Source organism: Pectinophora gossypiella, chromosome 11 (genome assembly GCF_024362695.1).
Source record: "Pectinophora gossypiella chromosome 11, ilPecGoss1.1, whole genome shotgun sequence".
Taxonomy (NCBI): domain Eukaryota; kingdom Metazoa; phylum Arthropoda; class Insecta; order Lepidoptera; family Gelechiidae; genus Pectinophora; species Pectinophora gossypiella.
In genome coordinates this window covers 14,067,117-14,091,468 of record NC_065414.1, presented here as the reverse complement: position 1 = coordinate 14,091,468, position 24,352 = coordinate 14,067,117, and the positions used below count along the sequence as shown (strand labels likewise).

Here is a 24,352-nt window from a genome sequence, read left to right as displayed (position 1 = left end):
TAGGTATCTTATAATCTAATATCATAGCACTAAAGGCCTTTGGTTGATTAAAAATGGGGTAGTTTTCAACTAGTCAAATTAGTTACTTATTATTAAACTTCAAAACACGAAATTATTATGAAATTTGCATGAAAAATCACGCTGTGACGTCATAGATAAACGTGACAAAATGTCGGACTTATTATTATATTTTTCTTTAATAAAATTAATAAGTAAATAAGTTAAATAGAAAAAAGAAAACGTTTTTTGTCTACTTTAGATCTGTCTTTATTTCTTAATCAGAATTTTATAATTTATTTTTGACCTAGGAAACTACCCAATTCTTATCGTTACCTTTACCGTAAGTATCTTTATCGTTTAGGAATTTATTTATTCATTTATTATTTACAACATGACAATGACAGAGTTTTCGGGATTCGTTCCCCAAAAATATTATAGATGGCCCTTTCGACATAATTTAACGTGACAAATATCTATTTTTGTGAAGCAAAAAGGGGGGTTATGTGTTTCTCCGCTATTTATGTATGTATATTGTGTATGTACATGTATGTATGCACGTCTGTTCCAACCTAACTTCTAAACCACTTGTAATGTACGGTCACGAGTACTAATATGTATGTAAGTATACACTTTGAAACCATGTCACATTAACTTTTTTGACAAATAAAACTGTGAGTCTCATTAAATGTCAAATATAATAGTGCGACAGGGTTCTAAAGTGGGTACATGATATTGCTCATGACTGTACGGGTAGTTCTCCCCATCCGTCCATAGGGAAGGCCCGTGCCCTAGCAGTAGGGACGTTAATGGGCTGATGATGATGATGATGATGATGTATGGGTAGCCAGAGGGGCCTGATGGAAAGTATAAACAGTGTTGACGCGACAATGAATTTATTAAATGCGAACGAACCGTTGAAGATTACAAAAGGAAAGGGCATTTAATAGGGGTGGAGGATGACTTATTTATACTAACTTACTTATTATCTTATTAAGGACGTTAATCAAATATTCAAAGTTGATAACAACAACATGATCAAAACAAAATAACTAGTAATCTTCTATGAGAAAAGCAAACATCCTCAAACCAAAATCAACACCCAGCTAATGATTTCTGACATACAGTGCGTTCCAAATTTAAAAATGAAAAACATTTTCATACATTACAATTTAACATAAAATATTATACTGTAGTGTAGTGTTTACGTTTTTGACAGACATACATTACGGTCATGTCCTATATTGGGGTGGGCAGAGTCACTAGTCACCAAGTAGGCAATTTGCAAGTTGTATCCTTGTGACTTCTGGTTTTGCCTACCCCGACAGGGATTGTAAGCGTGAATTGTCAATCTTTTAAACAAATCTATATCTACAAAATCACGCCAAAGCCTTTGTAAAAGGCATTGTGGCACACATAGATAATCGTAAACAAAATAATTTTGCGTCGCAGCAAAAATATCATAGCCTGATTTGGAATTTTAAGTCGTATTTCATTTGAAACTAGGGCGATATTAGAAGATGAAAAAAACGATCTGACTCAAAGGGTCGAGTTATAAATAGATTGCCGGGATCGTTACTGTTGCAGTCAACACCCGTCACTCGAGTTTTGTACTCAATAGTGTCAAAAAATATTTATTAGTTTCAGTGCAAAAAATAATCTTAAAAAAATATTTATCAGTGGCGTTCCTAATTTAAATTATCGAAATAAATAAGTATTCATATTTTTGAGAAGAAACCGCGAAATGTAGTTTGTATTTTGGAAATCTAACAAAATGAAATGTGCATTGGTTGAAGACCGTCGAAAGGTAAGTTTTTTTAATAATTTATTAATCAGGGATTTTCCAGGTTATGTTCCCAATAATTTATTATAATAATTTATTCCAGGCTACGTTGCCTAAAATAAATATATTTGGCGCTATACAGGGTTGCCTCCGTTTAACCTTCAATGTTCACTTCCACATTCATTGTTCAACCTATCACACACAACGAAGCCAGTGATATGCCGTTCCCGGGAATGTTCCCAAAGTGGGAATGTTCCAGTTATTTTTTTTTTGACGTGACTTATTGTAGATTTGCCGCAAATGGCATTAACTACTTGGCCGGACAAATTGGGAGCGCTGAAGGCTCTCACCCGGTACAACGTTTAAGACAACAGGCCTGAGTGCCCAGTTGGGCGTGAACCTCGGCTCAGGGCGTCGTCTGAGAGGAAAAATGTTTGAAAGAATTAATCGACCTTAGTGGGTCGATAGCGATAAGCGCTGAATGAGGGAAATCGTCGATCACCGGCGGGGTCGGTATCGGGGTCCTGAATGTTCCAGTTGTATAAACTCTTTAATAGTAAGGACATTGGCTGCTTTTCTTTTTAAAATTGTTCTTTTCTGCACTCCGTTTTTATTTAAGTACTTGAACATACATACATAAACTCACGCCCGTAATCCCTAATGGGGTGGGCAGAGCCACAAGTAATCAAAGACAACTTGCAGCCACTGTTGATACGATGTCGTAAGCTGGATATGATGAACCTTATGGTGATAAGGGATCAGCCTATCGCCCATTACATTAGCCCATCATGTTAGAGGACACAATCCCTCTGTCGGTTTTTACGACATGCCCGGGAAGACAAGCAGCTGAACTGCTTAAGTACTTGAAGGTTAGGTAATAAAGCTAAAACGTTACATAAGTTTTATGCTTATACATTGTTTTAAGTTTACGCAGTTATATCGGGAGTCTCATATCCCTATTTTAAACGCGGTAAGAACCCGTTATTATGTGTTTTAGTTTTACGCTTTTTTACTGCCGGGAATATTCCCTTAAGTGGGAACTTTCCCGGCGACGGCACATCATTGCACGAGGCAAAACATGTCAGCTAGGTACGTAAGTATATCTTATGTCATTCTGCAAAATCATAAGTAACTTGAGCGATGGACTGCGACGTAATGTAGGTAGGTGGGTAGGTATGTAGAAACATATACTTGAAGCGTACCTACATTACGTCGCAGTTTAATATAAAAGGGCGCCATACACAAATAAAAAGAAAACAATATGATATCAAATTCCTACTAACAATTACAAAAAAAGAACAAGACGGATTTTTGTCGAAATGATCATAAGGTGGGTGGATGTCCTGAGATAAAAAGGCCTCACTCAGCACAAGTCGCGGCGTGAACCACGACGCTGCGCTGATATTATGTGGACCCTGTTGGGTGAAGTGAAGATGAAACTATTCAAATTCAAAAATATCTTTATTCAGCAGGTAACACAGGTACACCATAACGTCAGGTACACAATAACATGAACATTTTCCCCCAATATACCTACGCGATCAAATAATTCAAAACTTCGCAAGTACTCGCAACGTACTTGCCAAACTGCCTTCCCATTTATTTGTAGACTTCGGCCCTCACTCTGTGTCCGTTAGAATATACAATAAATTATCTAAATTAATATCTGAAATGACAGCCTCTGTGGTCTAGTGGTTAGAGCGTTAGGCTCACGATCTGGAGGTCCGGGTTCGATTCCCGATGGGGACATTTTCGAAATCACTTTGTGAGACTGTCCTTTGTTTGGTAAGGACTTTTCAGGCTTGAATCACCTGATTGTCCGAAAAAGTAAGATGATTCCGTGCTTCAGAGGGCACGTTAAGCCGTTGGTCCCGGCTATTAGCCGTAAAAACACGTCCACCAACCCGCATTGGAGCAGCGTGGTGGAGTATGCTCCATACCCCCTCCGGTCGATTGAGGGGAGGCCTGTGCCCAGCAGTGGGATGTATATAGGCAGTTTATGTAATATCTGAAATAGATAAAATACACTTATTCAAAAGATACGTGAAAAAATACTTAGTCGGAAAATAGTTTTTAACGAATCTGTTAGGTATTGTTTATTAAATGTACGTAAAAAAATGTATTTAATCTTTCTGATTTTCTATCTCATTATTCCATTTTCGTTAGTACTTATTAAATTTTAAGTTAAGTATACCTACTTGTGTTGGCTGTGCCCTTACAGGGATCCTGTTCGTAATTTCCTCTACTTTTAACACTTTGTCAAAACATCAGGAATACAATAAACATCTTATCATCTAGTTTGGTTAGGAGATTACACGCCAATCACCTGATTGTCCGAAAGTAAGATGATCCGTGCTTCGGAAGGCACGTTAAGCCGTTGGTTCCGGTTACTATTTACTGATGTAAGGGAGTAATCGTTACATGAGCCATGTCAGGGGCCTTTGGTGGCTCAATCATAACCCTGAAACTAGCGTTGATGAGGTTGATAATTTTACTTTACAACCCACACGATAGAAGAAGACGATTCTACGTGCCCTTCGATGCACGGAGGAATCGCTCCTGACATTGATTCCAAGTCAGATGACTTGACATTTAACCTTTCGTCTGTCGAGATATTAGATACAATATACTAGATTTTACATACGTGTCGAAATTTGAGGGTTAAAAGGCCACATTGAAGCAACATGCAAAAAGCAATATTGACCTTTGTTTTATATGCGCCAGCGATTCGATAAACGAATTTTTAACCAACGAATCATAAAATAAACACAAGAAAATACCTTACTTATTCTCAGTTTGACTCACTAGAAAAGCCAAAGGATTGTATTCTATGCAGCCTACTTTGTCGTACAAACACAGGCAATAAAAAAATAAAAAGTGAGTGTTTTTCAGTGCGATCTTTCTAAACGGTTCTTTTCAAGTCGGTTGCGAGTGCCACGCTATCGTAATTGCGATCTGACGGTGAAAGCGTGTGCCTGATAAAAGACTTGCGTTCAGGCGCGGGCTGTATACTGTAACATGGTGGACTGAGGTTATCCTTTGATGGGTTGTAAACCACCTCGTTTGCAACGGTTTATGTTTACAGCGGTGCGATAAATGAGCCGATATACTTGGTTTATTTATCGCGTAGGTAGTGTCCTTCACAATAATTGTCATTATGTGGTATTCCTCCCGTAGGTATATTGCTTCGTCTTTTCCTCAACTTATGGTTGCCTAGAAGAAATCGCTTTAAGCGATAATTCGCCAAATATCTTGCATTAGACAAGCCGAAGCTCTTTTATTTACCTCTGTATTTGTATCTTTAGCTTAAGCAAAAACAGCCTATATAAGTACACACACAGGCACAGGCCTCCCCTCAATTAACCGGAGGGCGTATGGCGCATACTCCACCACGCTGCTCCAATGCGGGTTGGTGGAGGTGTTTTTACGGCTAATAGCCGGGAACAACAACGGCTTAGCGTGCCCTCCGAAGCAAGGAATCATTTTACTTTTTCGGACAATCAGGTGATTGAAGCCTGAAAAGTCCTTACCAAATAAAGGACAGTCTCACAAAGTGATTTCGACAATGTCCCCATCGGGAATCGAACCCGGACCTCCAGATCGTGAGCCTAACGCTCTAACCACTAGACCACGGAGACTGTTTGATTTGTATCTTTATGCAATTAATATTGTGGCAACAGAATCTCATTTGCTACATCGCGTGCGATACGCGAAGTCTTCTTAATGATTATGTAATAAATTATAAAAAGTATTAATTATTACTGTGCGGTTTCCTAATGAGGGGCTTTCCAGGCTATGTTCCTCAAAACAATATATGTAGATGGCGCTGTTAAAGATTTTCCTTCCAAAGGTTAAACACCTTTTAATTTCATGGATAACAGACATTATGCATCTTTTATCTTTGCCCCCCCCCTGACCCCTGACCCCTGAGGAGATTGACCCCTTTTATTACACCCAGGCACCATTACATCTTCCACCCATTATTATTCTGATCAAATAAAAGAGATGCAATATAAGTAGCAACATAATTATATACATAATGTGATCTAAACAACAAACAACTATTTTTATATATGATTCTGCAATTAAGTACCCGAGTAACGAGAAAATAGGTAATTATCACGTTGAATTTCGACAACGCCATTATTTTTGGGGAGCGTAGCCTCGAAAGTGACTCATTATTTAAATTGTGAAGCATAAACGTACTTAGTGATTATTCTTCTCTTTGGTGAAGCAGCTTCCTAGGTGTATGATAAAAAATCATCATTTAAAATTTAAAAAGAAAAGCATTAAAATTACTTATTCGAAGTTTTTCAAATAAATTTGAAATTGGAACATTGTTTTGTTTTTGAAAATGACAGGGTTCATTTAATATTTTTTTGGAATAGGCGTGTATTGTAGTTTCTTCATAGTTGTATAAATAAAAAATATTAATCAGTGAATTAAATTGTGTAGATTAGAAGGAATTGTGATTAAACTGGTGCTGTTTTTGTATTTTAACCCTGAAAGCAAAAAGTCTTTTTTTCATCGCTTGTACTTAATGGAAGAAAGGTAAGCGTGTACATTTTTTTCATTACTTAGATAATATAATATTATGAGTATTATTTCCAATAAAACATATTTTGACTTATATAGGGTGTCAGTGACATCGTAATGGGTATTCAGCTGAATATTCTGAGTTAATATCAAGTGGAATTTTCCGTCGCAAAACTGAGGGGAATGATTCACACCATAATTCTGAGTTGATATCAAGTGGAATTTCCTGTCGGATAATTAATTTTAGTGATTATTTTCAGTTCCATACTTTTGCGACGGAAAATTCCACTTGATGACTACTTAGAATAATGGTCTGAATATCCTTCAAAGTTTTCGTTGTGATGGCACTAACATCCTGTATAAACAATAAATATTACCTCTGGATAAATACTACTTAATGGACACAAAATACAGATAATTAAGTAGATAGATACCTAACAACTGAACCTAACAAATAGGTATCTTAAAACTTGATACTTACATACATACAAATAAATACATGTATACGCCCGTACTCCCAAATGGAGTAGGCAGAACCACAAGTAATCAAAAGAATAATTTCAGTCTAAGATGGTTGTGATGAACCATTTTCTGACAGGTGATAATCCCACATTAGTTCAAAATCACTACATAGTATAAAACAGTCGCTTTTTCTGTCCCTATTTTTATGTATGCTTAAATCTCTAAAAACTACATAACGCATTTTGATGCGGTTTTTTAATAGATAGTGATTCAATAGGAAGGTTTATAATATATGTATATGGGATAATAACATCCATTGAATAGTCGAGAAATACTGTTATTTTCGAGATTTTTAATGTGATATCGTAAATAAATTCATTTTTTCCTCAGCATTGCACCCGGGCGAAGCCGGACCGGGTCGCTAGTATTTAATAAAAAGACAACCTAATTATCCCAATGTATCTGTTTCTGTCCTGTCACCTATGGTTCATCATGTTCATTTTCGGACCTCCTATCAAAACTCGCTGCAAGTTACCTTTAGATTACTTGTGGCTCTGCCCAACCCATTAGGGATTACCGGGCGTGAGTTTATATATGTACGTGAAATATTGCGCCATAGTTATAGCCTTTAAGTATGTTAGTTTTTAAGCGTAATATTACGCTTAGTACTGGTAATTTAAGAAGACGAAGCGTATAAACTGCCATTTTGCAGTATTGATATGTGTTTAAGTACGAAAGAATTCGTATATTATTTTGATCAAGCCTGTCGTTCTTACCGGGGTAGCCAGATCCATAAACCGGAAAGTTTTGCAACCATTTTTTAATTAGTTCTTTTATCGTGTGGGTTGTGAGGTGGAGTACCAACCTCATCAACCCTGGTGTCAGGGTGACTATTGAGCCGCCAAAGGCCCCTGACATGGCTCATGTAACGACTACTTACTTACATCAGTAAGTAGTAACCGGGACTAACGGCTTAACGTGCCTTCCGAAGCACGGATCATCTTGCTTTCGGACAATCTGGTGATCAGCCAATAATGTCCTAACCAAACTAGGGACCACAAAGTAATTTTTGTGTTATGTCCCCACCGGGAATCGAGCCCGGGCCCTCCGGATCGTGAGCCCAACGCTCAACTACTGCACCACGGAGGTCGTTAGTGGTTGGTAGTAGTTTAATAACCCATGATAGCTCTGTTCGAAGCGCGCGTGACTATTTTTTTTATTATATCCTTAATCAAAATACATGGTTTGAATGATGCCGTTAAACCACAGAGGTTTGTCTCGGCATCCATTCGTCGCACATCATACGGGTTCAAATCACGACTTGGGCTCTAAAGCACTCAAATGATGAGTGGTGTGGTGTTGAGTTTATTCTTCTTTTCTATCGTGTGGGTTGTGGAGTACCAACCTCATCGACTCTGGTGTCAGGGTTACTACTGAGCCGCCAAAGGCCCCTTACATGGCTCATGTAACGACTACTTACCTAGTTTATTCACGTCTTGATTATACATAATCGATTTCATGTGATATCCAAGATTTGTCCGGTTAATGTCAATAAGCTCGCCCCCCTATTTCAAATTTCAAAATTTCAAAAATATCTTTATTCAGTAGGTAACATAGTTACACTATGAATCGTCAATTTTTACATAACGAACGTCTCATCCGCCTAAAACTACTGCAGCTTCTCACAACCTGTATAGCCGGGGAAAAGAAGCTGCACGAAAAACCTCGGCACAGGGTCCTAGACGTTCTTTAAAAAAATAAAAAATAAACATAAAATATTGGTATACAATTGAGTAATTTAGCTGCCTAATATCAGTTCTCAGACAGTTAATCCCATGCATTCATATCCTATAAATAATCACTAACTTTATATAATAACCTTTTTTGTAAAGTTTTTGTTTAACTACTGTCTTAAAACAGTTGAAAGGCAAATTCTGAATGTCAATGGGATTCTTATTGTAAAATAATGTCCATGTCTATTGCATGGGAGTTAAACATAGCTGGCGAGGAGTGCGTGTTTAAACTATTGCTTACCCGGGAGATAGACATGGGGGGGTTAAAATGGCCACATCAAAGCAATTCATCTAAGAAAGCAATATTGCTATTTGACAGTTGCTTGCATTGCGCACTTTTATATGCGCAAATGTCAAATTGCAATATTGCTTTCTTAGATGAATTGCTTCGATGTGCCCATTTTACCCCTCATGATATCGGTGCTAATTCCAGTACCCACCATCTAATTTATTTTAAGTTATAACTGTAATTTTCTTACCCGCTAAAAAAGAAAGGGACGGGTAATCGACAGGCATAAAAGGGCATTGAACATTTCACTATGGAGGCTGGCATAGCCTGGTGGCGCCACCTAGCGGATTTTTCAAAACTGCGGCGCACGATGAAACCTGTGCATATCGATAGGGGGTACTTTTCTGCACAAAAAAGCTTTAATGAACCTATGCTCTAAAGCGTCACGTTTTCAAGATATTTAGCTTGAAAGTTCCGAAAAGTGTTGTATGAACAAATCGATTTTACTTTTATATGCAATTGGAATATAGTGACTAAGTGATTATGCATGGAATATTAGTGTTTAATATACCACATATTTACTTTATTGAAAAATAAATAAATAGAAAATAGATAAAATAAATATCTATAACTTACTTTTATGTGTAACTTAAAAGAAATCCAGAAACGAGTCGTTAGATGTACACCTCATGACTTATTCTCGTGGTAATCACGCTCAAAGTTATTTGCTATGATTGTCTAACAATTTCACACTTTTTGAGTTTTTATGTTTATTCAATGAAAGGCAGCTTAAATGTCTAATCACAGTGAAAGCAGGTGGGGTGTGAAAATTCGCTTTTAGGACTACTTTACTTTACAGCAGTGTATGGAACATAACTAGTTTGTATAGACACATCAATGGGGTGTGTGCCTTCAATGCAACGGGACCTTAAGCTGTTTAGTTCATAACAATCATATTACATGAACACATTGTTCAATTATTCATCGATTTTCTTAGTTGTGTTTTTATAAGTATGAAATAAAACATCGTAAAAGTAGTCATATAGTTATTTATATTTTGCTTAAAAATGTAATCAATACTAATTGTTATTGAATACATACAGTGTATATATACTTATAACAAATAGGCTTTTTTTATACAAATTCGTACCTATTAGGATAATGAATATCAGTCTTCTTGAATAATCAATCTTCTTCTTCATCAGAAATAATAACTTGATCTAAAAAGGCAGCAGGGGGTTGAATTTCTTGGTGCCGAGCCCATCCCATATACCAAACTATGCACATGACATGAGCACAGCACCCGAGTGTCCGTTTTCCAACTATACAGCTGCAATAGTGACCGACAAGTTTATTTCTGTTTTTCAAACTATTATTTAGCAAGATATATACAAAATAAATTCTGTTGCTCTGGTGCCTCGAGAGTATTTTAGCTCTTGTCAGCCAAGGATCACAAACTACTATGTTGTATTGATTTAAATTATAGTCAACTTCAAAATCTTCATACACTTCAATGAAAAACGTTCCGTTTTCTTTTAGGTGTTCGCCATAGTAGCTTCTTGCCTGCGTCACTTGATACGGCCCCAGAGACATTATCAACAGATCCTCATATGATAAGATGGGAAACTGTTGAAAGCCTTCACTTGAGTTTATAGCTTGGAAAGCGGCTCTGCGTTGATTTAAATTGTTTTGTATTACAAACTCGCACAGATAGTTTGGGGCGTCGTGCTTAAGGTATATATCGTTGATTATTTCATTTACGAGTGGGTGATCTGTCACCCGTTTTCCGAAGGCATTTATTAGGGCGCAAGCAATCCTCACTTCCTCTTTTAAATGTGGCATATTCGGTATTGCGTAGTTAGCTGGAAACGATAAGAATACTGTTCCATCAATAATGAAGTAAGTACGTCACATTTAGACTGCGTTTCCACCAGTAACATGCTAGATGCTACGTTGCATACCCTACAATCGGGTTCAGACGACTTTCTGTTAAAAATGTTTTGCGTTGATTACACTTTGTCTAAGACGCTAAATAATGAGAGCTTCGATAAAGTAGGATATATTATATCCATACACGAATTTTTTTCATATGACATTTCGATTATGAAAAGCACGATTGAGAAACGAGCCGAATTATACATTGTCATTTTATGTATTATACTGACCAGGGACTATAATATAGATACCAGATACACTGCATACTGAGATTTTTATTTTTTGCAATGTTCAAATAAGATTACTTAGCTCTCGATCGTCAAATAAGTGGCGAGCATAATTCAGGATGTTGGGGTGCCTAGCAATATAATCTTCAGTTGTCAAGTAAGACTGTATGGGACGCCGAGATCTTCGGCGCGGGCCACGAACAGTGCTTACACCACAACAAAAAACATTGCCTGGCACCAACATGACTGGACATCTTGCCAAGACAACAACAACAAATTCAACAATAACACTAACAAAGTCAACAAAAATACTAACAAACTCAAGAGGAATATTAACAAACTCAACAGTGGTAACAAATACAACAGAATGAACAGGATAGAGTCTCAGAACAGAGAAAAGCGCGTGCGCACGTTGAAGATGAAAGTGGCAAACTGACTGAAAGTTCACCCGGCTGCCAATCGTCCTATTGTATTTATTGCATGATGTTGTCTCACTCACACTTATTGTATGGCTATTCGCTATCCTTGTTGATTCCGCCGAAATAATAAAAATTCGTGCAACTTTAAACAAAGGACCTCCATTTTCGTAGTTCCTGGAATTAAACGAGAAAGCAAAATGGCAGTTAATAAGTACACCATTTTGTTTCTCTTACACAGATTTCTTAAACTTCGAGAATTCTGCTTTTTAACGAGTACTAATGATGCCGCACTAAACGCATTGCGTATATAAAAATGTAAACTTTATTTTATAATTCATTAGATCCTGTCGTTGTGTCAAGTAAAATCAAGTTAAGGAGTAAATGACGCCTATATCATACATAACACAAACTGATAAACTCAGTTTGCAATTAGTAACCTTAGATAAGGTGTGCACAGTTAAGTACCTATGTACTTCCTATATAATGTAGCAAAGACAAAAACCATTAATGTTGTTGCAAGTATTTATTAATTTCATTTTTTCAATAAGATAAATATGTTGTATATTAAATAATGTTTCATGTATAATCAATCACTTTGTCACTATATTACGATTGTATATAGATAAAGAGTAAAATCGATTTATCCATACGACACTTTTCGTAACTTTCAAGCTAGATATCTTGAAAACGTGACACTTTAGAGCATAGGTCCATTAAAGCTTTTTTGTTCAGACAAGTGTCCCCTATCGATTTGCACAGGTTTCATCGTGCGCCGCAGTTTTAAAAAATCCGCTAGGTGGCGCCACTGAGATATGCCAGAAAGGTTCATAGCCCTTTACAGAACATACGTTAATTTTAGGCAGAAATTTAAAAACCCTTCCAAATTGTATATTGGCCAATAACCCGATAGAATTTAGTTGACAGCACACGTCAAATGGGTTGCATATGAGCAAGATGCCTATTTTATTCGTCCGGGTTGTTCATTAATTTTAAAATCAGGTCCTTTCCTTTTCGGCGGATAAGAAAATGACAGGTATAACTTGAAATAAAATTAGATGTCTGTTGGAATCGGGGCCTTTTTGTCTTATACTTAGTACATATATAAACACACGCCTGTAATCCCAAATGAGTCAGGTAGTCACAAGTAGGTAATCAGAATACAGAAGAGTTGCAGCTACTTTTGATACGAATTCCTGCCCTCGCGGCACGACAACTATATCGAGGGGATCGGGTAATGGAACGGGAAATTATATCGAGGGGCTTGACCATTAGTCGTACGACGTCTATCTTACCGTAGATAGCAATCGCTGCGTCTATTAGCAGAAGCGGTCGATATAATTTGCGGCGCAATAGCACACCCCGGACTCTTCATACAAACAACCACGTTTTACACAGACAGCACACACTGTCGTTTCGTACACGCTCATCTGTGTGTGTGACGTCTGACACCATACGATTCAAGTCTAAACTATGTTCGAGGGGGGGTGAGGTAAACCTAGCACACACGCTGGTGGGAAGCGGAGAGTTGCCGTTCTATACCTAGTATTATTCATTATTCTATGGCAACAGGATAGTTTCCAACTAGTCAAATCAGTTACTTTTGACTTACCGTCAAAATATGAAATTACTAGTGAATTTGTATGAAAAAGCACACTGATACGTCATAGAAAAACGTGATAAAATGTCGGACTATTATTACGTTTTTCTTAACTAAAATTCATAAATAAGTTAAATAGAAAAAAATGTTTTTCGTTAGTTTTAGATCTGTCTTTATTTAATGATCAGAATTTTATAATTTATTTTGAACCTGGATCAGTATAGTGACAAATAAGAATAAGAATAAAATAAATTTATTGCCAGTAACAATTTACATTTGCTATGAATTATGAATATTACGAATATGGGCAAAACGAAATGGCTCAGCTTGTGCTGCGATGGAGTCATGCTATGGTGCCATCCAGCGCTGGTTTTCAGTCATTTCCTCTTCCTGGGATATTGTGCGGAAGTAATTGTCAACGAGGGCTAGAGGACATTAAATATAAATATACAGCAGCTTTAGGTAGAAAAAAGAAAAAAGTGTGTGTGTGAGATGACCTGCCCATTACCATTATTGAACCATTTCTGTGCATGATAGCACAATCTTTTATAGAAATCGTTTTTAATCCTTTTTGTCGTTGTATATGACATTGTCTTTTGGTTTCTAAGAAAATATATTGTTTTAGTACGAGGACCGGGTTTTTTATTGTTAGGTCGCCAATAGGTCCATTTTAGGAAGGACACAACTTTTTTGTCGGTTTTTACGACATGCCTCGCCTTGATAATAAGCAACTGAACGCGTCCTATGGTCTAGCAACGTTTCGGCATTATTTATAATTCTATTGTTAAATAATTACTAACTACCATTTACAATATGTAATTATGTATTTTTTGCCGAATAAATATTTTCTTTTTTTCTTTCTATGTTTTTTATTCGTACAGCGCAGAAGAAATTTCATGCTGATTACAGGCCTATTTCCGATTGAGTTTCATTTGCAACGACCCTGGCAAATCACTTACAACAAAATCTTCATTTACACTCGCTCCCCGAACGAACCCCGAACCCTGATACCAAAATTGCAACAATGCGTTATTATTTTAAGTGCAGTTTTCACTAACACGGTTGGCTCGAGCATTATAGACGGCGATACGGCTCACCACCTACCACCCTGGTCTAACAGAAAACTGTGAAATGGGGGTACTTAATTCATCTTGGGATGGAAGTACCTCTGACTATCCCAATTGGGATATAGTCGTGTGCTTAAGCTCGCAGGTATAGAATAGATAAGTACTTGACTTGATCTTTTTTAAAACATCATAAATTTGAAAATTCAACGTTTTTTTCTTGTTCCAGAATGATGCCCCAGGAAGAGTCTGATGACGATTATCTCGATGACCCAATCCGGTTGATAAGTAAGTTACTCTTTATCTTTACATAAGTACCCTATGCAGGGTGTTAGTGTTAACGTATTCGCCTCCCTCAGTTTCCCCTCAGTATTCTGAGGGGGATGATTCAGACTGTGATTCTGAGTTATCAAGTGGAATTTTCCGTCGCAAAATTCATGATTTTTTTGTTGTTTTAAATTATTTTCAATTCTATACATTTTCCATCACTTACACGGTTACACCCCGTACAAGTACAAACTGGTAGCCATACAAGTAGGTATGGGTGTTAGTGACACCATAACGATTACTGAGGGGGATGATTTGATTCTGAGTTGATATCAAGTGGAATTTTCTTTCGGAAAATTAATGAAAATTTTAGTTATTTTTAATTATTTTCAGTTCTATACTTTTGCGACGGAAAATTTCACATGTTAAATACTCAGAATCATGGTCTGAATCACTTCCCAAAGTTTGTTACGATGTCACTAACATACTGTATACACCCATCGCTGCACATAGGCATAGAATTTATATAGTACTATGTACGTGACCAGCAGTGGGCTGATGATGATGATGTACGTATAACATCTTGACACATGGCATTTTTGAAAGCTCAAGCCCAAGATCGGGAGGAGTGGAGGAAATGGAGAGAGGCCTTTGCCGTGCAGTGGGATGATGTAGGCTTGTAATAATAATAATATACGTACAGAAATGGCACTCACAACAGTCCCCGCAGGCCAGGGTACCGCTGCGGACTCTTTAGCCTTGGTTGTCTTGCGAGTAATTTGTATTTGTCGTGTTTAGAAATAAATTATGATTGTCGTTTAAGTATCAGTGTGTGTTTACGCGTTAAGTGAGTAAAGATGTTTTGATAGTGTTATGTTTACTGTATGGTGAACCCTTACATCATCATCATCATCAATTTAAGAACCACGCTCTTGCCGGTAAAGCATTCTTCTTTCTTGTCTATCCAAGGCCAATTCTTTCACTTCCCTATAATACAAGACGTTTACCTTATCTTTAATTTGTTCCATGTAAGCTCCTCTTAGTCTATTTTCTATGTTCAAGTGGAATTTTCCATCGCAAAATTCATGTCTGTTTTCGTGTTCTATGACGTTATACTTTTGCGATGGAAAATGCCACTTGATATTAACTCAGAATCATGGTCTGAATCATCCCCCTTAATATTCGTTACGATGTCACGAACAGCCTGTATAATCCTGAATAAATTGTAAAAATGAAAACACGGTTTATTTCTGCGATTTATTTTAGGTAATCCAGAAACCGGTGCAGACGTAGTCGAGACGAGAGTGGTACAAATTGGAAAAGAACACATCAAACTACCGGTAACGTTCTTTGACTTTCCTCGAAACATACGCCTTTTAAACCAATGTCTTTCGATGTCGATTAAATTGGTCGACTGTGACAAGCACCCTTGGTATTACAAGAACAAAGTGAAAACTCCAACTGAAACTATAGTCATCGACGATGATAGTATAACGGATTGTATTATTATAGAAGATAAAAATGAGAATATGGATTGCAAGTATCAAAGCGTTAATAATGTCAATATAAGTGAAGCCAATAAGAAACCGAAAATCAGACCCGTTGCTACCCCGTATCAGAATCTTTTCGATAACAGTAAGAAAAATGCTTTGAAAGAAAAGTTCATAATAACTGAAAACAACTGGAAAGCCAAAGTGATAAAAAATCATTCAAGCCAGGACAAAGGAGTACAAATAGACTTTAAGAGAAATGAAGGATTGGTAGGTTTGAGGTTACAATATACAAATATAGGCGTGCTGAAAACAGCAAAAGACCGAACGGAAAAAGAAATAAAAGAACCTAAAAACTGTAATCCTGATAAGCACAAAAGCAGTAATGATACTCCAAAGAGTTTAGTGGAGTTAAACAGTAAAATCAGTTATACTTCAAACATCCAAGTTTCTAAAAATTCATTAGATAAAACGCTTAATACTAAAAGTAGTCTTCCAAAAGAAGCTATTAAAGTTACGGATGGATGCGAATTAAATAAAAAAGAATCGAATTGCATAAGGACAGACTTAAAAAGTCTTCAAGGGATGAAGATATTATCTAGTGATGAAAATTTGAAATTAGCTACAAAAACACACATTTCCAATGCTACAAAATACACTAAGGGTAAAAAGGAGTCCGATAAAAGTAAATGTGATAAATTGAATAATAATTACAAACATAATAAAAACGTGAATAAAAAGGACAGCAAAAGAAGTGCAAGTGAAATAACTAAACTTTCAAAGAAAAAAGACAAGAAACATGTAAATAAGAAACACAACGGGTTTGATAAGGTTCTATTTAAACAACAGCAAGGTAATCTGAAAACATGTACAGACAAAAGTGACGCGACTATACATGTAACGACTATAGCTTGTAGAGACCAAATTACTAATGAACATAACTGTGTAGTACAGAAAGATAATGCTAAGAAGTTATTTAGTCATAAAGAGCATGACACCTTTTCTAAACAATCTACAAAACCAATTGTGGCTTATAATCAAACAACTAATGAACGTAACTGTGAAGCACAGAAAGATAATTCTAAAAGTACAGATGCAACTTATAATCAAACTACTCATGAACATAACTGTGGAGCACAGAAAGATGAACAGAAGTCTGTAGTACAAAAAGTAATTACTAAAAAATCTTCTGGTCACGAAGGACACGATATCTATTCTAAACAATCCACAAAATCAACTTCCTCGATTGCCAAAAAGGCGACTGCAAAGAAAAGCGACAATTTATCGTTACCTAGTGCAAACCTTAGCAGCTTTCAATCAAATTCATCCATGTATTCGCAAATGCCGCATCTTACAACAACTTTTATACCTAATAAAAATAGTGCACCTACTGTTGAAAATACCCAGTTGAACTCTTTTAATGGAGAGAAGAATCAGACTCCGACGGGGCCGTCTAGCTTACAGAAATTGCTGGCATCTAATACATCTGCAGTCCCAAATCAAGAAGGAAACTTGTATTTACATAGCTCTTTAGTGCAATCGTCGGCTGGTAAACAATTTACAGACAAAACGCCTTTGGAGGCGATGAACAGATTAAGCCAAAGCGTATGTGCAAGTGTCAGCATGTCGACCGCATCTACATCTTCGCAAGTTTCGTATCGCCAGAATGTACCCGGAACAACTTATACCCCTGTGCCTGCTTCGTATAACACTTCTAAGCACAAAATTCTTGTCGCGAGAAATTATTTTGGAAGTCGTAATGTTTCAAATGAAATGGTACCTCATACAAACTTAGGAAATGTTTACTATCAAGATAAATATAAAAACATTCAAAAAAGTAACGAAACGAACCAGAACTTTAAAACTGTCAGTGATAATGTATCAGGTATTGCACGGATGCACAATGTTCCGCTGAATACACTGTATTCTAATCCTCAGCAAATTATGGAGGGAGCAAGTAACAGCGTCGAGCCAAATATTACAATTTCAGTGAAACCTACTTCTTCTGCTGATATTTCTAGCACGGCAAATAATTTAAATGTGGGTAATGATAATTTGACAAATGAACCTTTACCTCCGAAATCTGATTATATAAAAAATGTTGTCGACAGTGTGTTTAATCTAAATGCCGATAATTATTTAAATCCAAGCGTATTGCCTAATGTGCCTAATGCCAGTAATTATCCGAGTCAAAGATTTCCAATATCAACATATATTACCGATGTGTTTAATAGGCCTAAAACCGCAGTATCAAATCCGAATTTGCGCCAAATAAATACAAATGAAAAAGTTCAACCTCATTTATCATTAGATGGAACACGTTATAGGAAACATATCAAATGTAGTCCTATATATGACAATATGCCTCAAAACATTCCCCAAAATGTGAATAGTTCAAACATAAACAATATGATTTGGAATAATTTTTACGTTCCAATGACTTCGGGTCGGCCGCCTTATGTACTGCCGCCACCACCACCACCACCACCACCACCTCCGCTAAATCCACACCCACATTATCAATCTGCTCAACTCCCTTCAACTTCAAGTACTAAAACTATATTTGATCCATCTTGTTCAAATAGTATAGCAGGAACCACGATAATAGGACAGAATGTATCTGGTCCTGTTAGGAAAATCAACATTACTGCTTCCAAAGACCCCAACTTTTCTATATCAGGCCAGGAGAAGTCTGTAAACACTAAGGAAAAAATGATCGAAGAATTAAGCAAAGTAGCTTTCTTATATAGTCCACCTCAAGGTCCAGTTAAAGATTTAAAAAAATCTCTACTCGAAACTGATTTGCATCCTCCAGCGTCGAATGCATCAAATGATGTGAAGAGATCTAAACCCGCTCCGACATCAAAGAAACCTAACCTTGGTCTTCATTCTAGTATGCCACAATGCAAACCTCAAACCCTTTTAGTTCCTCAAAACGGGTATTCGCCACCGATTTTACCAATTCCTACCTACCAAAGAAGCTTAGAAATTTTAGCTAAAGCAAATATGGCTGAAGCTAGAATGCCCGTAAATTATGATGAGAAAGTCACCAGTAACATAGTTCCTAGACAGTCAGAAAAAGTCACAAAAAGAAAGCTTTCTTTAGAAGACTGCAAAGTGGATAAAGTGAAAAAGATTTCATTAGACGAGTATAAAAAAAGAGCTTCGAAACATGATCAGCAAAGAGAGGAAGAAGAGACATTAGAAGATGATGTTGCGAAAAAGAGGATAAGAAGTGAAAGTACTGATCAAGATCTTGGGTATGATTCAGATTCCACTGTGAAATTGTGATATAGTTGTAGTTTTAATTAGATACTGGCCCCGATTCCTGGAGACACCGTCTAATTTTATTTTAAGTTATATCTGTCATTTTCATATCCGTCGAAAAGGAAAGGGACGGATGATTCACAGCTCTTAATTTTAGGAAGAATGAGTAAATGAACGTGTCGGGTTATTGACTGATGTAAAATTTTTAGACGGTTGGTTTAGATTTGTGCTTAAAATTGACGTGTGTTCCATAAATTTTATGCTTGTCGATTACCCGTCCCTTTCCTTTTCGGCGGATAAGAAAATGACAGATATAACTTAAAATAAAATTAGATGGTATTTACAGGAATTAGCACCACTATATTAGTAAATTGCAAGCAATCATAGTGAAACAAGGTTCAACGTGAGGCGACTGGCGACTGATACGAGCTTTTGCTTGCTGACTTGTCACTGATAACAGTGACCTTTAGTCCGAAGAAAGTTAGCACGGGTGCGGGAGGATTCAGCTCTTTTCATTAGTATAGAATACCCCGAGCATGGTTCTCAATGTGAATGTGTTGGTGTGATTGTTTCTTTTATTTTGTCCCAAAGAGTTTTATTTTTACCGACCGCGCCTGTACTTGCATCCGTTCCCAGTGGTTCTAATGTAAATAGATAAAGATTGAGATGCACTTTGCTCTTATCTTTGTAGTTTAATTTTGGTTTAGGATCTCATTGGCCCCGATTCCTGTGTCTGGAAATTTCATTAAAAATGGTTACCAGAACAATGGTGCTGATTTCCAGTACACACCATATAATTTTATTTTAAATTATACCCGTCATTTTCTTATCCGCCGAAAAGGAAAGAGACGGATGATTGCCAACAAGTTAATTTTAAAATGAATGAATAACCCGTGTGAATAAAATAGGCATCTCGCTGGTATGCAATCTGTTTGTCGTGTTATCTACTTGATTCTGTCGGGTTATTGGCCGATGTAAAATTGTTATTTTAATTTCTGCTGAAAATTGACGTGTAGTTATTCCATAAATTTTATGCCTGTCGATTACCTGTCCCTTTCCTTTTTGGCGAATAAGAAAATGACGGGTATAACTTAAAATAAAATTAGATGGTGTGTACTGGAAATCAGCACCATTGTTCTGGTAACCATTTTTAATGAAATTTACTCCGCATGGACTATCATGTTCAATAATGACATTGCAATAATAATAACGATCTTTTTCTATGGTGTATATTACAATATTAATTGTGGACTTCTGTCGTAAGTATATTGGGATTATTGGGTAGTTTATTAGGTAATCGTATGTATAAATGTAAATAATAATTCCAAGCTGAAATTTTTTCATTACGTTATGACATTTGGTGAAAAAGATGTTTTAAAAGTCTACAGTCGTCGCAGTACAAAGATTAAGCACGGGGAATACTTGTAACAAAACAAAATCTTAAATATATTATTTTTGCAAAATAGTTTATGGCTTTATGGTGTCTGTGGGTCGAGGCTAATGACATCTGAATTACTTTACAAATTTATACTTGGCTAGACTAGTATTAATTCTAGTAGAAAAGAGACAGACCACGAGCACAAAATGCAAATAAAGATGACATGACGTCTAAATATTTAGGCTGACGAGGATCTTGTGGCACCTGCGGGCTTAGCACAGTCAGCGCGCGACTCTTTCTCGCCTCGACATACGTCACCCGTCACTCTCTCACAGTACTGCACAGAAAGAGACAGATGATCTCTGTGCTAAGCCCGCTGAATGACATTAACAAGAGGGCGCTGGTGTGCACCATCTCCTAACTGTCATAAACTGACGTTTCCTTGGAATACGGTAGTTTAGCGTTAATTCTGATTTTGGCCACGTGCCAAAAGATCCTTGTCATTCTGTATTCAAACATAAAAAAAACATGTGTTTGACAGATGCAACTTTCTACCCACGGGTAAAATAAAGACATCTTTAAGTATATCAAGTGTTATGTAAGAAAATGTAAAGACATAATTTAATTTTCGCGGTTATGTATTTATAAATAATGTTGTAATTATAAGACTGACAATTTTGTTGTGAACCAGTGCTAGATTTGAATTAAACTTTTATAATGTTATATATTATTTTGTTTTAATTCTAGACTTAGCTATTAATTCTCTCAAACAATTTGCACTCCATAATATATAAATGGTACACAATTGTACTTGAATTTCAGAATGTATTCTGTATTATTACTCTACGTAGGTCGGAAATTCGGTGGCATATTGAAAGCATGAGTATTATTTTCTACGTATTTCGTAGTAAACTGTATATTACGGACTACCGTCAAGTTCAGGTAAATATACCATCGATTTTCTGAGTTATAATTTACAAAATACCGTTAATGAATAATCACGCTGGTAACAATTCTGGCACTACAGACGGCGGACGGATTTCTAGATTGAAACATTTTCAACTGACACGATTTTGGCAACGATAAAATACACGTTCCTTATATCCGTTCTCAACCTGCCAGCACGGTCATTCTTCATGATATCCCCTACCGTTTATCGACGACTGCTTCGCTGAACACCCAAAGTGTGCTCCTGGTGGTGGAACGAGTAAATTTTGTATGATCCGTAGTGCTCCATTGGTGGTTTGGTGGAGCACATCTTATGTCGTTATATTTATGGTTCCACTTTACCCCTACAAAGGATGGAACACATGATGACTATTTTATTTGCACTTGACTCTGAAGAGTACTTCAAATAAGTTATAGTATCTCTACAATAAAATCTAAACAAATATTTCAAGTACTTATTTCATTTTAGTAGTCCCTCCAATGTGTTCATAACTTAAAAGGAGCACGACAGGTAACTCAAAAGTTTCCCTTCTGTACCACTAAAGGGGCACAACAGAGCATTAGAATTTACCCGTTCTACCACCAGGAGCACACTTTGGGTGTTCAGCGGAGCAATCGTCCGTTTATCGCTTGGTGCCCAGCCCAGTAGACTGGGGGGATGGTGACCATACTGCACGCCATTTTTCATCGGATACTGTAAGACAGGTAAGTTGTGGACAGAGCTACAAGTAGGGTAAGTATAATTTTATAGTTCTGTGAGACGGCTTTTTAATTCAAGCTCGTTATAGGAGAATTGACACATTAGATAGAAAACGACTTGCAGCTGCTCTTGGTATGAGCACTAGGTACTTCTGCGTTATAGTATGAAGTAGCCTTTAGTCGTAAAATGTCTCTTTCGAGGACAAGGCCAGAATAGTACAATTAGTACATTATCATGGTGCGTCTCTTACGCACTAGTCTGTACTGTATATTTCTGTCCAATCTGTCCTACTGTCATAAGCACTTTCCTAGAGCGCGCTAACAGTATAAGATGAACATAATTCTCAGTAATCTCCTTTACAGGATATTACCCTTTCTGTCCCTCTATCCACTAGGACTAGAAATACTATATACTACCAGACAAGCCATGGGAGATTTTTCTTTCCCGTGACACTATAGAAGTGTGACGGGAAAATTATCAACCTCCTTTGGCAGTACTTTGATTCAATAGTGTAACAAAGGGATTTTTTTGCACTTTTATGTTCTTTCGCACTAACGACTGTTCGAAAATCCAAATAATTTCCAAAGTGGCGTCATTGAGGGGTGTAATGATACTATTGAGGGCATAGCAACATCATGGAGTCATAGAGACGTCACGGAGGCTTATTGACGTCATGGGGACGCATAATGACGTCATGGAGGGGTGTAACGGCGCTATTGAGGGCATAGTAACATCATGGAGTCATAGAGACGTCACGGAGGCTTATTGACGTCACGGGGAGGCATAATGACGTCATGGAGGAGCATAGTAACGTCATGGATGGGAATAGTGTCTACTTTAATACATGGATCATAAAGGTGCAAAAAAGAATTCAATTTCAATTTTTCATTTTTTTTTTACATTTTTCCTCACCTTATGGTTGTCTGGAAGAGATCGCTTTAAGTGATAAGGCCGCCATTTGCCATTTACTTAGTTAAGAGTCTTTTTGTAATTATTTCTTTTTATTTTGGTGCAATAAAGTGTATTTGTATTTTATTATATTTGTAAAGATCCATTACTGGATTGTTACAGTGGATTTTAGTGGACAGGTGGTGTTCTGCTAACTCTCCGTTTTTGAAATCCCACTTATGCTAAGAACTCAAGTGGTGACAGGTCAAGCACCATCCATAATAATGGTAAATTATAATGGAAGGGACACGTGCCAACTTTAAAATGAAACTATATCCCTGAGATGCTTGCGCGGCCGGTCCTAACTCCTAAGCAAAGAAACGCCTGCAGAATAAAGTGTAACCTGAAGCTGGATTCATATCGCGATATTGCTATGTACGTGAGTGCAGGCGCTACGTGTCAGAGGAGGAATTTTTATGTACATTACAGGAATTCCTTTAAAAACGGGGCGCAGAAATCTTCTGCATTTGAATATCATATTTATCACACTTTATACTATTTTCGTTCTTTAATTTCTTGTTGTAAAAACTCTGGTGGAATTTGAAAAAAAAAAACTGCTTTTAAATGGCACCTGCGGTAATATTACATTCCAGCACAGGCGTTAAATAAGGTGTTTTAATGTACAGTCACTGCCTGAAAAGATTTGTTCAGGTTTCAAATTGTTTCTTCGCTCTGAGGGGTTGCGAGCACAAAAAAAATACACACACACACATAAATCCCTATTGCACAGAAAATTATGATTTCACGGTTTGATTAGAAAATTCAGCCCTCCGGCGCCAGGGGTCTACTTCTCAAACAGTCTATTTCTCATTTTGACTACTTTTCGTGGAGACAACTTCGCAAATCGCCTACTTATCAAACAGTCTATTTCGCATTCCGCCTACTCTCAAAGAGACCACTTCGCAAACTACCTACTTGTCAAAGAACGAACAAAGTACTGATAAATAGAAAATTATTCATTACGTTTTGTATTATATTATTTTTATTAACCAAACAAACTTAAAATGAAATTAAACTTAAATTGTAATGTAATAACAAAGAAAAACTTAAAAACACTAATTAAATTTTAATCGCATATAAACAGTTTTTTGTAAATATTCTATAATTGTTATTTCGTTAGCTTCTAATTGGCAATTGATATGACATTATTTCATCTTATTTGTCATTAAAGGAAAATAAATGAAGGATATATCAAAAATAAAGTGGCCAGTAATTTCCTCTAGCAAGGAGGTAACGAATGTGCATTCTATTGCTATTATGTTATTAACTGTCCGAAGATGACATCAAAGAAAAAAGTAGTCAGTTTGCGAAG

The 24,352-nt window shown here is 36.7% G+C and overlaps 2 protein-coding genes across 2 annotated transcripts in view; both read left to right on the top strand.

The window, feature by feature from the left end:
* The window catches only part of LOC126370551 (cytochrome P450 6B1-like), a 139,592-nt gene that overhangs the window by 29,762 nt on the left and 85,478 nt on the right, over window positions 1-24,352 (top strand). The window lies entirely within an intron of this gene.
* Window positions 1,598-19,090, top strand: LOC126370828 (uncharacterized). Its single transcript, XM_050015851.1, has 5 exons — window positions 1,598-1,804; window positions 14,272-14,330; window positions 15,576-16,969; window positions 17,738-17,843; window positions 18,480-19,090. Exons 2-5 carry the CDS (start codon window positions 14,273-14,275, stop codon window positions 19,088-19,090), a joined length of 2,169 nt encoding a protein of 722 aa, XP_049871808.1. The 5' UTR covers window positions 1,598-1,804; window position 14,272.